This window comes from Oncorhynchus clarkii, chromosome 8 (assembly GCF_045791955.1).
Source record: "Oncorhynchus clarkii lewisi isolate Uvic-CL-2024 chromosome 8, UVic_Ocla_1.0, whole genome shotgun sequence".
NCBI lineage: Eukaryota > Metazoa > Chordata > Actinopteri > Salmoniformes > Salmonidae > Oncorhynchus > Oncorhynchus clarkii.
In genome coordinates, this window is record NC_092154.1 from 26,148,423 (window position 1) to 26,165,903 (window position 17,481).

Sequence of the window (17,481 nt, forward strand, 5' to 3'; positions counted from 1 at the left end):
AATTTCCAAGCAGACCTGATCTTATATGTCATTTACTGTACACCCTGAACGTCCTTGTAAACCTCATCACTTTGATGTCAAAACATTTCCTTTCTCTCTGTAGAAGATACTTGGATGTCCCCGTTCACTGCTGCCTGCCTTTCCCATCAACACAAACCTGAAGCACAGTTAGGGTTCAAAAAGGGAGTCATATTTATGTAACTTTATGTAATATATGACAAAACATTTAGTGGCACTTTTGAGTACTTTGAGTATCTCTGGCCCTATGTGTGGCCTTGTCACATGTCAAATATGTACAATAACTGAATAAGATGAAGAAACAAATAGAATGACAAAGATGTAAAACATAAACCATCATCTTAGTGAATACCATTTGTCTCAGCATCAAATATCCTCTATATATATTGTTGTACCATGTTTTATTTATTTTACAATGTTAATATGTATTTGTTGTCAATGTTTTGGCATCAAACTGGTTGCAGTTGTGAAAAAAAAGTGAATAGTTGGAAGATTTGCAGAGTTAATTGAAAACAATGCCATTCTTGTATACGTAGATGCTTTTTTCATTAATTAGGCTATTTTCTCTTGAACCAAATGGTCTCTACTGGAAACCCATGGACAATATGAACACAGATATAATACATTAATACTATGTATTCATATATTTCTTTTTACAATTATTCAAGAATAAATTACCAAAATTGACAAAGATTGCCATAGATTTCTGTTAATTACCCAAATTACCAAGAATTCCAGTCACTTTGTTAAATTACCAGCATACCGTAGACAGACCGTTAGGATCTCAACAGAGGAATTCAAGCAGAGTTTGAAAGTCTCTTAAAAAACAGATTTAAGCTAAACCAAACAGGCGAAACATGTTTATACATTCTGAAAACACACCAAACACACAGTGAATGGATCGAGTTAATACTAAATTCATTTGGTAACCTATAGAGTGTGTCCTCTCAAAAAGGACATGAATCAATTAATAGACAGACACCACAGTATCCATATATCTCACTGAATAGCCGCATCAAAATGCATGAGACATCTTCACCACCATTGGTTTGTTGGGTCAGGACGTTAGTTAGACTAAACAGGGCATTACATGGCTTGCAAATGGCTCAGCACAGTGTAAAATATAAAATACTGAGTTGCTATGAAAAACAATCTGAACACACACAGTTGTGGCGAGATTAAATAACAAGAAAATATTAGTGACAGGTACACAGCCTCAAGTAGAGAAACGAAAAGATAATCTGACAGACCGGAAAATAAATCCTGAGTTACCCCAATGTTGTACTACTGTACAAAGGTGAGCATAGCACAGGGACAGAGATTGCATAACTGTATATTTCTATAAATCAATATATTCTTGTGTTTATCCACTCACTTGATTTGAGTCACTGTAAATGCACAGTTCAGTAATGGATACACAACGGCTTGCAAAAAGTATTCACCCCCTTGGCATTTTTTCATATTTTGTTGCCTTACAACCTGGAATTAAAATGGATTTTGGGGGGTTTGTATCATTTGATTTACACAACATGCCTACCATTTTGAAGATGCAAAATATGTTTTATTGTGAAACAAGAAAAAATACAAAAAAACTGAAAACTTGAGCGTGCGTAACTATTCACCCCCATTTTGGGAGACACATTTTGAAGTAATTACAGCTGCAAGTCTCTTTGGGTATGTCTTTTTAAGCTTGGCACATCTAGCCACTGGGATTGTTGCCCATTCTTCAAGGCAAAACTGCCCCAGCGCCTTCAAGTTGGATGGGTTCCGCTGGTGTACAGCGATCTTTAAGTCATACCACAGATTCTCAATTGAATTGATGTCTGGGTTTGACCAGGCCATTCCAAGACATTTAAATGTTTCCCCTTAAACCACTTGAGTGTTGCTTTAGCAGTATGCTTAGGGTCATTGTTCTGTTGGAAGGTGAACCTCCATCCCAGTCTCAAATCTCTGGAAGACTGAAACAGGTTTCCCTCAAGAATTTCCCTGTATTTAGCGCCATCCATCATTTCTTCAATTCTGACCAGTTTCCAAGTCCCTGCCAATGAGAAACATCCCCACAGCATGATGCTGCCACCACCATGCTTCACTGTGGGGATGGTGTTCGAGGTGATGAGAGGTGTTGGGTTTGCACCAGACATAGCGTTTTCCTTGAGAGCCAAAAAGCTACATTTTTGTCTCATCTGACCAGAGTACCTTCCTCAATATGTTTGGGGAGTCTCCCACATGCGTTTTGGGGAACACCAAAAGAACACCAAAAGTGTTTGCTTATTTTTTTCTGGACACTCTTCCGTAAAGCCCAGCTCTGTGGAGTGTACAGCTTAAAGTGATCCTATGGACAGATACTCCAATCTCCGCTGTGGAGCATTGCAGCTCATTCAGGGATATTTTAGGTCTCTTTGTTGCCTCTCTGATTAATGTACTCCTTGCCTGGTCCGTGAGTTTTGGTGGGCAGCCCTCTCTTGGCAGGTTTGTTGTGGTGCCATATTCTTTACATCTTTTAAATATTGAATTTAATGGAGCTCTGTGTGATGTTCAAAGTTTCTAATATTTTTTTATAACCCAACCCTGATCTTTACTTCTCCACAACTTTGTCCCTGACCTGTTTGGAGAGCTCCTTGGTCTTCATGGTGCCGCTTGCTTAGTGGTGTTGCAGACTGGGGCCTTTCAGAACAGTTGTATATATATATACACTGAGATCATGTGACAAATCATGTGACACTTAGATTGCACACAGGTGGACTTTATTTAACTAATTACAGTGCCTTGCGAAAGTATTCGGCCCCCTTGAACGTTGCGACCTTTTGCCACATTTCAGGCTTCAAACATAAAGATATAAAACTGTATTTTTTTGTGAAGAATCAACAACAAGTGGGACACAATCATGAAGTGGAATGACATTTATTGGATATTTCAAACTTTTTTAACAAATCAAAAACTGAAAAATTGGGCGTGCAAAATTATTCAGCCCCTTTACTTTCAGTGCAGCAAACTCTCTCCAGAAGTTCAGTGAGGATCTCTGAATGATCCAATGTTGACCTAAATGACTAATGATGATAAATACAATCCACCTGTGTGTAATCAAGTCTCCGTATAAATGCACCTGCACTGTGATAGTCTCAGGGGTCCGTCAAAAGCGCAGAGAGCATCATGAAGAACAAGGAACACACCAGGCAGGTCCGAGATACTGTTGTGAAGAAGTTTAAAGCCGGATTTGGATACAAAAAGATTTCCCAAGCTTTAAACATCCCAACGAGCACTGTGCAAGCGATAATATTGAAATGGAAGGAGTATCAGACCACTGCAAATCTACCAAGACCTGGCCGTCCCTCTAAACTTTCAGCTCATACAAGGAGAAGACTGATCAGAGATGCAGCCAAGAGGCCCATGATCACTCTGGATGAACTGCAGAGATCTACAGCTGAGGTGGGAGACTCTGTCCATAGGACAACAATCAGTCGTATATTGCACAAATCTGGCCTTTATGGAAGAGTGGCAAGAAGAAAGCCATTTCTTAAAGATATCCATAAAAAGTGTCGTTTAAAGTTTGCCACAAGCCACCTGGGAGACACACCAAACATGTGGAAGAAGGTGCTCTGGTCAGATGAAACCAAAATTGAACTTTTTGGCAACAATGCAAAACGTTATGTTTGGCGTAAAAGCAACACAGCTGAACACACCATCCCCACTGTCAAACATGGTGGTGGCAGCATCATGGTTAGGGCCTGCTTTTCTTCAGCAGGGACAGGGAAGATGGTTAAAATTGATGGGAAGATGGATGGAGCCAAATACAGGACCATTCTGGAAGAAAACCTGATGGAGTCTGCAAAAGACCTGAGACTGGGATGGAGATTTGTCTTCCAACAAGACAACGGTCCAAAACATAAAGCAAAATCTACAATGGAATGGTTCAAAAATAAACATATCCAGGTGTTAGAATGGCCAAGTCAAAGTCCAGACCTGAATCCAATCGAGAATCTGTGGAAAGAACTGAAAACTGCTGTTCACAAATGCTCTCCATCCAACCTCACTGAGCTCGAGCTGTTTTGCAAGGAGGAATGGGAAAAAATGTCAGTCTCTCGATGTGCAAAACTGATAGAGACATACCCCAAGCGACTTACAGCTGTAATCGCAGAAAAAGGTGGCGCTACAAAGTATTAACTTAAGGGGGCTGAATAATTTTGCACGCCCAATTTTTCAGTTTTTGATTTGTTAAAAAAGTTTGAAATATCCAATAAATGTCGTTCCACTTCATGATTGTGTCCCACTTGTTGTTGATTCTTCACAAAAAAATACAGTTTTATATATTTATGTTTGAAGCCTGAAATGTGGCAAAAGGTCGCAAAGTTCAAGGGGGCCGAATACTTTCGCAAGGCACTGTATGTCACTTCTGAAGGTCATTGGTTGCACCAGATCTTATTTAGGGGCTTTATAGCAAAGGGGGTAAATATGTATGCATGCACCACTTTTCCGTTTTTTATTTTGTATAATTTTTTTAATAAGTATTTTTTTTAAATTTCACTTCACCAATTTGGACTATTTTATGCATGTCCATTACATGTCCAAATAAAAATCCCTTTAAATTACAGGTTGAAATCCAACAAAATAGGAAAAACGCCAAGGGGGATGAATACTTTTGCAAAGCACTGTACAGCAGAAAACCCCAACATGAGGACAAAAGAGATGGAACTTCCTTGAATTCACATTTTTCAATCCCTAAAGCTATTCTAGGGGTTAAGATCATGTCGACATTAAAATGCCGATGCAGAGCTGCATTTTCAAAGTAGGATGTATAGTGCGATTCATCATTATTGACACCCTTGACAAAGATGAGCAAAAAATACTCTAAAATAAATCATACAATAGTGAGCTGTATTGTATGCTCAAAAGGATTGCAAATATATATTATTTTATTGCTCAGAGAAAGAGAATTTGTTTAACAAGTAATAAAAATAAAAAATAAGTGTAAAATTATTGGATCCCCCGTTTTAAATGCTCCAGCACCCTCCCCTTGAGAGGATAACTACACTGAGCCTTTTCCTAAAATGTTTTATGAGATTGGAGAACATTTGGGAGGGATCTTAGACCATTCCTCCAGAACCTTGATGTCCTTCATCTGCGTTTATAGACTGGCCTCCTCAATTCAAACCACAGGTTTTCAATGGGGTTTCAAGTCCGGAGACTGAGATGACCATTGCAAAGTGTTGATTTTGTGGTCAATTAATATTTTTTTTAATGGATTTTGATGTGTGCTTGGGGTTATTGTCCTGCTGGAAGATCTATTTGCAGCCAACTTTCAGCCTCCTGGCAGAGACAACCAGGTTTTGGCTGAAATGTCCTGGTCCTTGGTAAAGTTCATGATTGTGCAACTGATCTTAACAAAGTTCCCAGGACCAGTGGAAACAAAATAGCCTCATAACATCAAAGATCCACCACCATATTTTACAGTAGGGATGAGTTATTGACCTTCTATTCAAAACCCTTTTCAAATACATTTTGAATACTTCTTACATCAATGGGCAGCCTTGATGAATCAGAACTGAATGCAAACGTAATCGAATTAGAATTTCTCCTTACAGTGAAGAATGGTTAGGCTATGCCTCAAGAGAGATGGTGGAGCAGAGGATATGAGGGAGTGTATTGATGAGTCTACTTCCCTATGCAGTGTACCTCTCTGTACTTTATTGACACTTACCTATGATGCAGATGTAGAAGGCAGCCACGATGTCGGCCTCCTTGGACAGCTTGGAGGCAAATGGATCACCCTCGAGGAGATAATGGGGGACATAATCGGGGCGAGCTGAGGTCTCATTCCCCGTAAGAGCCATGCTTAGGTGTCAACCGCTTCCTGGGCAGCCAAAGCAAAATGAACCTGTTGAATACAATGTGTCCACACTGAAACAGTCAGAAATACATTTGTATTGGTGACACATACTTTCAGATCTCCAGGATTTTGCAAAGATTTGAGGTGATATTTTTCTACAGCAATTCTGACATTTTGCATGGCAATTTGTCGCAAAAATGCGCTGACAAGGGTAAAAGTTAGTTGCCGTGTGGCTTGACTGAACCACATTATGCGGTAAATGTGCGGGACAGGTTGAAATTGTGAGCCCTATTTTTATACTGCAGTGATGGGTTTGACTGTTTTGTGTGGAAATAGCGCAGTGATTGGTCAAATTTGCGAGCCCTCGCAGAATATGCAGTAGTGGAAGCTGGTTGGAGGAGATAAAGGAGGACCGGTTCATTGTCATAGCTGAAATGGAATAAATGGAAGGTATCAAACACATCAAACACATGTTTGACTCCATTACATTAATTCATTCCAGCCATTACATTGAGCCCGTCCTCCTATAGCTCATCCCACCAGTCTCCTCTGATATGCAGGAAATTGTTGATTTTGCAACAAAAAAAATGGTGAACTCAGAATTGCAGAATCCTGGAGAGACTGGACAGGTAGGTTTGTTTGTCACCTGTTTTCTAGAAAGTGCAATCAAGCGACACAACAGCAGCAAGGGTTAGACTGACCCTTTCTTGGAAATTCAATCTAAACTAAGAAGCACATAACTTTAGCCAGAGACTAAATTAACATCGAAATCTGATTATAAACATTTTCTTTAGTGTTTTAGTTACACTGTTTTTGAGTTAAAATGCAGAAACTGGACACACAAACACCCCCAAACCAGACACCAAATCACACCCTAATGCACGCACACAAACACAGTAATTTGTGAAAACAGATAACCTCCATTTTCTGGTGGTCATACAAGGACTGCTGCATGGGATTCATGAGTCCACAAGAGTTAAAGTTTAATCACACACACAAACAAGCACGCACACACACACACACACACACACAATCAAACACTATAATCCTTTTGCGAAATGTCTTTCCGCTGAATAGTAGGTCCTTCAGCATGCAGTGGCCTGTAAGGGCCAGCTCTGTTCCAGCTCTGACATCACCGTTGATTCTAAAGAGTTCACACTGACATTCTAAACTGAAAGACACAACAGGAGACAGATATCATTCTATTGCTGTTGATGTGCAAGTTAACCTCGCCAACAGACTACAGAATAAGTTAGTCTTATACCTGTGTAATAAACCTGTAGCTACTCTGGTATCAACAACATGTTGTTACATAGTAATTTAGTAATGGCTTTCCATTGTAGAGGTGTTCAGCAGTTGTTGTTGTTGCAAAGTGGAGTATGGAACTGTCAGGACCAGTCCATAAAAACATGTCAGCAAACCATTGGACACAACCTTAATTGTTGCAACAATACACAATTATGTTTTGCTATGGCCATTCTATATGAAACTTATTTGACACGGACATACAATTGGACAGCAATGACAGATTTTGGAGCATGAAACATATTCTTACTCCAGGCTAATGTTCAAAAGAGAAGAATAGTTGGCAAACAATTACCCCTGGCACAAGATTGATGGCTTGACCCTGACCTGTCAACAACATGGTTTTTCTTCACATTTGTTACATCAAATCAATCATTATCTTCATCATCATCATCATCATCATCATCAACAACAGCAACTCTTTCTCTATCTTCATCACCATAATCATCATTCATCTGTGCCACCTACATAAACATCCAAGCTCACCAGCATCTTAACAGACCCCATAAACTAGCTATAGATCCAGAGCCTTGCTGCAGAACCACTGTACCACATCCAACATAAACAGTTAGCCTAGCTAATTGAAAGTCTACACACGCCTTGCACAGCCTTCACATTTATCTGCCTTCAAATTAAATCTCAAAAGGGAATTGATTGGATTTTTCACCTACCGATCTGCACAACCGACTGCAAGTAAAAAAAATAAAAGTAAAAACAATGTCTATAACATTTTCCCACCCCCAAAAATGACATGTATTATTGCATGTGTTCATTCCCCAGAGACAATGCTAGGTGCAAGCACCTTCAGCAGCCAGTACAGCTGTGAATCATTTTGAATATGATTCCAACAACTTTGCCCAATTGTTAGGGAAACATTTATCCATTGTTTTTGTTAAAATTGCTCAAGCTCAGTAAATTTGCTTGGGAGTCATTAAGCTAAGTTCCCATCCAATTGGTTACATATTTTCATTTGAATATTCTAAAATCCGCACAAAAACAACATGCACATTTTCTCACCAGAGATGTGTTTTCATCAAATGGAGATATTGTGGATGAAAGGCTGTGCGTGATGAGGTAGTGCACATAAAACAAGCTTTTACAGTAAATTCCCATACACCGAATAAAAATGGCAAGTTAAATGGGTTTCCGTCTCATTTTCAACTCTACTGATGGTTTTGTCACAAAAAAAACTGTTACATTATATAGCGAATGTACCCACTCTAGTCTTGGCACGTTCACTTTAGCCAGATATATATGCAGGTATAGCCTACATGATGATATTATTATGGACAAAATAGCTAGATTCATTTTTATTTGTCAAATGGCAGCCAAGCATCGATCATCATGTCACCAGAATAAGACCCTTGACATTTTATTGGAAAGAAGCATCAAACTCATACCATGCACTTTCACCACCCTGTGAAGTTCATCATGCCTTTTTTCATCTGTAGCCCAAAGCGTATAGCCTAAGTCAAATAATGTGGTGGCTGCATCATTTTATGGGTATGCTTGTCATCAGCAGGGACTGGGGAGTTTGTCATGATGAAAATAAATACGAAAGGAGCAAAGCCCAGATAAAAACCCTGCCATAGTCTTCTTAATACCTAACCCTGCCATAGTCTTCTAAATATCAAACCCTGCCATAGTCTTCTAAATACCTAACCCTGCCAATGTCTTCTTAATACCTAACCCTGCCATAGTCTTCTAAATTTTAAACCCTGCCATAGTCTTCTAAATACCTAACCCTGCCATAGTCTTCTAAATACCTAACCCTGCCATAGTCTTCTAAATACCTAACCCTGCCATAGTCTTCTAAATACCTAACCCTGCCAATGTCTTCTAAATACCTAACCCTGCCAATGTCTTCTAAATACCTAACCCTGCCATAGTCCTCTAAATACCTAACCCTGCCATAGTCCTCTAAATACCTAACCCTGCCATAGTCTTCTAAATACCTAACCCTGCCATAGTCTTCTAAATACCTAACCCTGCCATAGTCTTCTAAATACCTAACCCTGCCATAGAGTTGTATTTTTCAGAGGGACAATTACACACATTTTAATGCCAAACACACACCCGAATGGCCTTCCAATAGGTGTTGAGTGTTCCTGAATGGTCCAGTCTCAGTCCTGACTTAAATCTGCTCGACAATCAGAGACAAGGTTTGAATATTGCTGTCCATCAGTGACTCCCAAACAAATTTACTGAGCTTGAGCAATTTTGACAATGTTTTTAGCAATGTTTCCTTAGCAGTTGTGCAAAGTTGTTAGAATCTTTTTTAAATGTTTCACAGCTGTAATGGCTGCCACCAAGTATTAACTCTGGGGTGTGAAGACATAAACAATCAATACTTTTTTTTCTCATGCATTTGGAAAATGTTCTATAGTTTTTCATTCAATTTAGAAATGTGGAGTATTTTATGTACATCAGTAGGCAAATGTGAAGATTGTGCAAGGGGTGTGTAGACTTTCACTAGGCACTGTACGTGTGGACTGGGGAGTTTGTTTGTTGTGGCCAGTATCAGTGCAGTGAATCCTATGGCAGACACCCCCAAGCTCTGAAGGTGTGTCTCAGCTATGAGAACCAGCAGCCAGCCAGCAATCGTCCATTTACAGCTGACCTTTCCCAACAAGTCAGACAAAAGGTTAGATTTTTCTATAACTCTAAAGGCCAGGTGCGAGCCAATCATTCCGCCATCGTGTCGAAGCTACAACATTACACATCCCAAAATAGTATTTGTCAGTTTCAAAACACTTCATCAAAGTCTACCAGATGAAACAAAATCACAATAAAAGTTTTGAGATGTTCTCTATGCGAAGAGAATGTTATTTTTTCCATGCTCCAGGTATCCAGCAGTGCAGTTTCCTACAATTCAGCCTAGGTACCACACTCTCTGAGGAATACTAAAACATTCTAACAGAAGTTTGCACAGTCACATCATCTCTCACTTTATTATTCTCTTAGTATTTGACAAGTCATGGTGTAGGCCTACATAAAGTGAGTCGGGGACACATGAGGAGATCTGTGAACAGTCACATTGGTAATATTTGGTTTCTTAAAAAAAAAAGAAGCTTTTAAAACAAATCATTTCAGAAAAAAAGGATTTCAGAAGCGATTTTAGGGGATACTTCCAGTATCAGATTATTATGACTCCCCCCAATGTATGCCCAACGTCTGTCAATCACCGGTAAAACACTGGCAGGTCCTAAAACTTCCGTATTTTTGACGACTCCGAGGGACACCACAAAACAACCACACAATATAATTAACCTTTATGGTCCTGTGTGGCTCAGTTGGTAGAGCATGGCGCTTGAAACACCAGGGCACCATGGTTGTTGCTTTGATTCCCATGGTGGACCAGTATGAAAATGTATATAATCACTAAGTCACTCTGGATAAGAGCGTCTGCTAAATGACTAAAATGTAAAAGTTGAATGAATAGTTAATTAAATGTAATGAAATATCTGGGTTTCACACAATCCTTTCATATGGCTACAAGACGTGTGTGCTACTATTGAAAAAATAGTTACTGGAACTGTTTGAGTGTAACTAAAATGTAACTTGAAATTCTGCAGTCCATGCCATAGGCAGAAGGGTCTGACTCTGTACAGCAGGACTTCTTCTATGGAAGATATTCCAATGAACATGTTGAAAGGAGAGAACATCCCGATAAAGAACTGTATGACCTCAAGAAAGGTGGTAGCAGAATCTAACACCATAAAAAAAGTGAGACATTCAGTATGACAGCAAATGCACATGCCTTCAAGGGAATGATTTGATTTGATTTGAATGATAGTGATATAAGGTTGAGATAATATATGAAATAACTTAAGACAGTCAACTTGGTGCTCTCCCCTGTAGGCTACCGTGGCTGACTTGAAATACATTTGTTGTGCTTTAATACATTCAATTCATGAATAATTCTATAATATTCGATGCAGAGCTTACAAGTTAAGAACATGTTAGTAAAATGTGCCTTGTGGATTTTTCTCCGCTCTTCCTGCCTGCTCTATACATTTCTTGATCTGAAGTTACAGATGATTGTTGGTATTCCAAAAAATAATAAGGCCATGTATTGTTAGTATTGACTGTGATGGGCTTTGAGAATTCGGTCAAACATCATTACAAATACAAATACTGAGGAGTAAAATAGAAAAATAAATCAAATCAAATGCTATTCGTCACATGCGCCAAATACAACAGGTGTAGACTTTACCGTGAAATGCTTACTTACAAGCTCTCTCCCAACAATAAAAAGTTTTAAAGTTTTTATCATTTTTTTATGTCCTAAATAAAATACAAAAATATGAACACAATAAAATAACAATAATGAGGCTTTATACCGTACAAGGAGTAGTGGTACCGAGTCAATGTGAAGGGATATGAGGTAGTTCAGGTAATTAAGGTAATATGTCCAGTACATGTACTGTAGGTAGGGGTAAAAGTGACTAGGCAATCCGGATAGACAACAGAGTAGCAGCAGCGTACAGTGCATTCGGAAAGTATTCAGACCCCTTGACTTTTTCCACATTTTGTCACGTTACAGCCTTATTCTAAAAATGGTTAAATAATTTCCCCCCTTATCAATCTACACACAATACTCCATAATGACAAAGTGAAAACAGGTTTTTACAATTTTTTGCTAATTTATGAAAATAATAAACAGAAATACCTTATATACATAAGCATTCAGACCCTTTGCTATGAGACTTGAAATTGAGCTCAGGTGCATCCTGATTCCATTGAGCTGTTTCTACAACTTGATTGGAGTCCACCTGTGGTAAATTCAATTGATTGGACAGGATTTGTAAAGGCACACACCTGTCTATCTAAGGTCCCACAGTTGACAGTGCATGTCAGAGCAAAAACAAAGAATGAGGTCGAAGGAATTGTCCGTAGAGCTCCGAGATAGGATTGTGTCTAGGCACAGATCTGGGGAAGGGTACCAAAAAATGTCTGCAGCATTGAAGGTCCCCAAGAACACAGTGGCCTCCGTCATTCTTAAATAGAAGAAGTTTGGAACCACCAAGACTCTTCCTAGAGCTGGTCGCATAGCCAAACTGAGCAATCGGGGGAGAAGGCTTTGGTCAGGGAGGTGACCAAGAACCCAGTGGTCACTCTGACAGAGCTCCAGAGTTCCTCAGTAGAGATGGGAGAACCTTCCAGAAGGACAACCATCTCTGGAGCACTCCACCAGTCAGGCGTTATGGTAGAATGGCCAGATGGAAGCCACTCCTCAGTAGAAGGCACATGACAGCCCGCTTGGAGTTTGCCAAAAGGCACCTAAACTACTCTCAGACCATGAGAAACGAGATTCTCTGGTCTGATGAAACCAAGATTGAACTCTTTGGCCTGAATGCCAAACGTCACATCTTGAGGAAACCTGGCACCATACCTACGGTGAAGCATTGTGGTGGCAGCCAGGACTTGAACTTGATCGAAAATCTCTGGAGAGACCTGCAGCTTTGCAGCAACGCTCCCCATCTAATCTGACAGAGCTTGAGAGGATCTGCAGAGAAGAATGGAGAAACTCCCCAAATACAGGTGTGCCAAGCGTGTAGCGTCATAGCCAAGAAGACTAGAGGCTGTTATCGCTGCCAAAGTTGCTTCAACAAAGTACTGAGTAAAGGGTCTGAATACTTATGTGAAAATTATAATTCAGTTTTTTCTTTTTAATAAATTTACTCAATGTTATGCAACGTAACAAAATGTGGAATAAATCATGGGGTCTGATTACTGTGTGAAAGAGTGTGAAGGTGTGCCTATGTGTGGGTATGTGTGTGTGGTGGCTTTGCGTGTGTGCGTGTGTGCGTGTGTGCGTGTGTGTGTGTGTGTGTGTGTGTGTGTGTGTGTGTGTGTGTGTCAGTGTAGAATGTTTGAGTGTGTGCATAGAGATAGTGAAAAAAAGAGGGTCAGTGTAAATAGTCCTGCTAGCCATCTGATTAACTGTTCAGCAGAGGTAGAAGCTGTTCAGGAGCCTTTTACTCCCAGACTTGGTGCTCCGGTACTGCTTGCCGTGCGGTAGCAGAGAAAACAGTCTATGACTTGGGTGGCTGGAGTCTTTGAACATTTTACGGGCCTGACACCATCTGATATAGAGGTTGTGTATGGCAGGGAGCTCAACCCCAGTGATACTGGGCCGTACGCACTACACTCTGCAGCGCCTTGTGGTCGGATGCCGAGCAGTTGCCATACCAAGCGGTGATGCAGCCAGTCCAGATGCTCTCAATGGTGTAGCTGTAGAACTTTTGAGGACCTGAGGGCCCATGCCAAATCTTTTCAGATCCCCAAGAGGGAAGAGGCGTGTTCGTGCCCGCTTCACAACTGTGTTGGTGTGTTTGGACCATGATAGGTCCTTTGTGATGTGGACACCGAGGAACTTGAAGCTCTCGACCTGCTTCACTAAAGCCCCGTTGATGTGGATGGGGGCATGCTCGGTCCTACGTTTCCTGTAGTCCACGATCAATGGAGTGTGTTGAAATGAACAATTTTAGTGCATTGTTTGTTTATACACTGCTCAAAAAAATAAAAGGGAACACTTAAACAACACAATGTAACTCCAAGTCAATCAAACTTCTGTGAAATCAAACTGTCCACTTAGGAAGCAACACTGATCACATGCTGTTGTGCAAATGGAATAGACAACAGGTGGAAATTATAGGCAATTAGCAAGACACCCCCAATAAAGGAGTGGTTCTGCAGGAGAGGACCACAGAACACTTCTCAGTTCCTATGCTTCCTGGCCGATGTTTTGGTCACTTTTGAATGCTGGCGGTGCTTTCACTCTAGTGGTAGCATGAGACGGAGTCTACAACCCACACAAGTGGCTCAGGTAGTGCAGCTCATCCAGGATGGCACATCAATGCGAGCTGTGGCAAGAAGGTTTGCTGTGTCTGTCAGCGTAGTGTCCAGAGCATGGAGGCGCTACCAGGAGACAGGCCAGTACATCAGGAGACGTGGAGGAGGCCGTAGGAGGGCAATAACCCAGCAGCAGGACCGCTACCTCCGCCTTTGTGCAAGGAGGAGCAGGAGGAGCACTGCCAGAGCCCTGCAAAATGACCTCCAGCAGGCCACAAATGTGCATGTGTCTGCTCAAACGGTCAGAAACAGACTCCATGAGGGTGGTATGAGGGCCCGACGTCCACAGGTGGGGGTTGTGCTTACAGCCCAACACCGTGCAGGACGTTTGGCATTTGCCAGAGAACACCAAGATTGGCAAATTCGCCACTGGCGCCCTGTGCTCTTCACAGATGAAAGCAGGTTCACACTGAGCACATGTGACAGATGTGACAGAGTCTGGAGACGCCGTGGAGAACGTTCTGCTTCCTGCAACATCCTCCAGCATGACCGGTTTGGCGGTGGGTCAGTCATGGTGTGGGGTGGCATTTCTTTGGGGGGGCCACACAGCCCTCCATGTGCTCGCCAGAGGTAGCCTGACTGCCATTAGGTACCGAGATGAGATCCTCAGACCCCTTGTGAGACCATATGCTGGTGCGGTTGGCCCTGGGTTCCTCCTAATGCAAGACAATGCTAGACCTCATGTGGCTGGAGTGTGTCAGCAGTTCCTGCAAGAGGAAGGCATTGATGCTATGGACTGGCCCGCCCGTTCCCCAGACCTGAATCCAATTGAGCACATCTGGGACATCATGTCTCGCTCCATCCACCATCGCCACGTTGCACCACAGACTGTCCAGGAGTTGGCGGATGCTTTAGTCCAGGTCTGGGAGGCGATCCCTCAGGAGACCATCCGCCACCTCATCAGGAGCATGCCCAGGCATTGTAGGGAGGTCGTACAGGTACGTGGAGGCCACACACACTACTGAGCCTCATTTTGACTTGTTTTAAGGACATTACATCAAAGTTGGATCAGCCTGTAGTGTGGTTTTCCACTTTAATTTTGAGTGCGACTCCAAATCCAGACCTCCATGGGTTGATAAATTTGATTTCCAATTATAATTTTTGTGTGATTTTGTTGTCAGCACATTCAACTATGTAAAGAAAAAAGTATTTAATAAGAATATTTCATTCATTCAGATCTAGGATGTGTTATTTTGGTGTTCCCTTTATTTTTTTGAGCAGTGTAGTTCCAAACATCTATAGCGCATCCACAGTTTGTCATGCAGACCTGAGAAATCATTCAACCTCTGTGAGAAAATAATGTATCTTTAAGGAGCTATTCAACAAAGAGAAGGGACACAAGTCCAATGACATATTTTCCAATGTGACCTAAGCGAAGACAACTGATTTTAAGAGCAAATACAAATGAATGCTATGTTGTATTCAAACCGTAGTTCTTCCCAGTGATTATATTTGAAAAAATCGTTAATGAACCTCCCTTTCACTGTTAAACTAGGCTACTGCATATGAGAGCTTTAATCTAGGGGTTAGACACTACAGACTGACGGCAGTCGGCACATAAATTATTTTAATGCAGGATGTTTCAGAGGGATTTAACAGTCTGATGGCCTTGAGATTGATAAATAGCTTCTGTCTCTTGGTCCCAGCTATGATGGACCTGTACTGACCTTGCCTTCTGGATGTTAGCGGGGTGAACAGGCAGTTGCTCGGGTGGTTGTTGTCCTTGATGATATTTTCAGCCTTCCTGTTACATCGTGTGATGTAGGTGTCCTGGAAGGCAGGTAGTTTGCCCCAGTGATGCGTTGTGCAGACTGCACCACCCTCTGGAGAGCCCTGCGGTTGTGGGTGGTACATTTGCCGTACCAGGCGGTGATACAGCCCAACAGGATGCTCTCAATTGTGCATCTGTAAAACTTTGTAAGTGTTTTCGGTGACAATACAAATTTCTTCACCCTCCTGAGGATGAAGAGGCACTGTTGCACCTTCTTCACCACACTGTCTGTGTGGGTGGACCATTTCAGTTTGTCAGTGATATGTATGCCAAGGAACTTAAAACTTTCCACCTTCTCCACTGCTGTCCCGTCAATGTGGATAAGGGGCCCTCTGCTGTTTCCTGAAGTCCACGATCATCTCCTTTGTTTTGTTGACGTTGAGTGAGATGTGTCGTTTGCAAACTTGTTGATAGAGTTGGAGTTGTGCATGGCTATGCAGTCATGGGTGAACAGGGATTACAGGAGGGGGCTGAGCACACACCCTTGTGGGGCCCCAGTGTTGAGGATCAGCGAAGTGGAGATGTTGTTTCCTACCTTCATCACCTGGGAGCGGCCTGTCAGGCAGTCCAGGACCCAATTGCACAGGGCCTCAAGCTTAATGATGGGCTTGGAGGGTTACTATGGTGTTGAATGCTGAGCTATAGTCAATGAACAGCATTCTTACATAAGTATTCCTCTTGTGATGGCGATTGCATCGTCAGTGGACCTATTGGGGCGGTAAGCAAATTTAAGTGGGTCTAGGATGTCAGGTAAGGTGGAGGTGATATGATCCTTGATTAGTCTCTCAAAGCACTTTATGATGACAGAAGTGAGTGCAACAGAGCGATAGTCATTTAGTTCCATTACCTTTGCATTCTTTGGTACAGGAACAATGGTGGACATCTTGAAGCATGTGGGGACAGCAGACTGAGATAGGGAGAGATTGAATATGTCCGTATAAACACCAGCCAGCTGGTCCGCGCATGCTCTGAGAATGTGGGTAGGGATGCCGTCTTAGCCAGCAGCCTTGCGAGGGTTAACACGTTTAAATGTCTTACTCACGTTGTCCACGGAGAAGGAGAGTCCACAGTCCTTGGTAGCGGGCCGCGTCGGTGGCACTGTATTATCCTCAAAGCAGGCAAATAAGGTGTTTAGTTTGTCTGGAAGTCAGTGATTGTCCGTGATGCAAACCCTGTCTGTAGACCCTGCCACATACACATGTCTGAGTAGTTGAATTGCGACTTTGTCTCTATACTGACATTTTGCTTATTTGATTGCATTGCAGAGGGAATGACTACTCTGTTTGAGAGTATTGTGGTCTATCGAATGTCAGGTCTAATGATCTTCTGTGAGGTGGATAATCATTGATTTTCATACAATTTGGTATTTTTACAAGAAGAATAAGAGGAAAAACATAACGGATAGGGCTGCATTTTGCTGAGGATGGGAGGGATGACATGAAGATTCTGAATGATGATTGTGGCTGATGCAGCAATCTGAAAGGCCAAGCTTTTCATGAGTACAATGACTACACTTCCACTTTCCCTTTAATGCTTCTGCACGTGTACATAAAGGGCAGAATTAAATACATGGGAGAAATGTGTGTGTGATATGCAAATAGGAAAGTCGTTTGAGTCAAGTTCCCTGAACCCTTCACTGAAGATATTGCATTAGAAATCAAATGTATCTTAGCCCAATACGTGTCTACTTGTGTACTATGACAGA

The 17,481-nt window shown here is 41.6% G+C and overlaps 1 protein-coding gene across 1 annotated transcript in view; it reads right to left on the bottom strand.

Annotated features, from left to right (window-relative positions):
• Window positions 1-17,481, bottom strand: part of LOC139415610 (opsin-5-like) — a 34,654-nt gene that overhangs the window by 13,661 nt on the left and 3,512 nt on the right. The window contains exon 2 of the mRNA XM_071163724.1: window positions 5,714-5,890. Coding sequence (XP_071019825.1) covers window positions 5,714-5,846 — 133 coding nt within the window. The 5' untranslated portion in view covers window positions 5,847-5,890. The remainder of the gene's footprint in view (window positions 1-5,713; window positions 5,891-17,481) is intronic.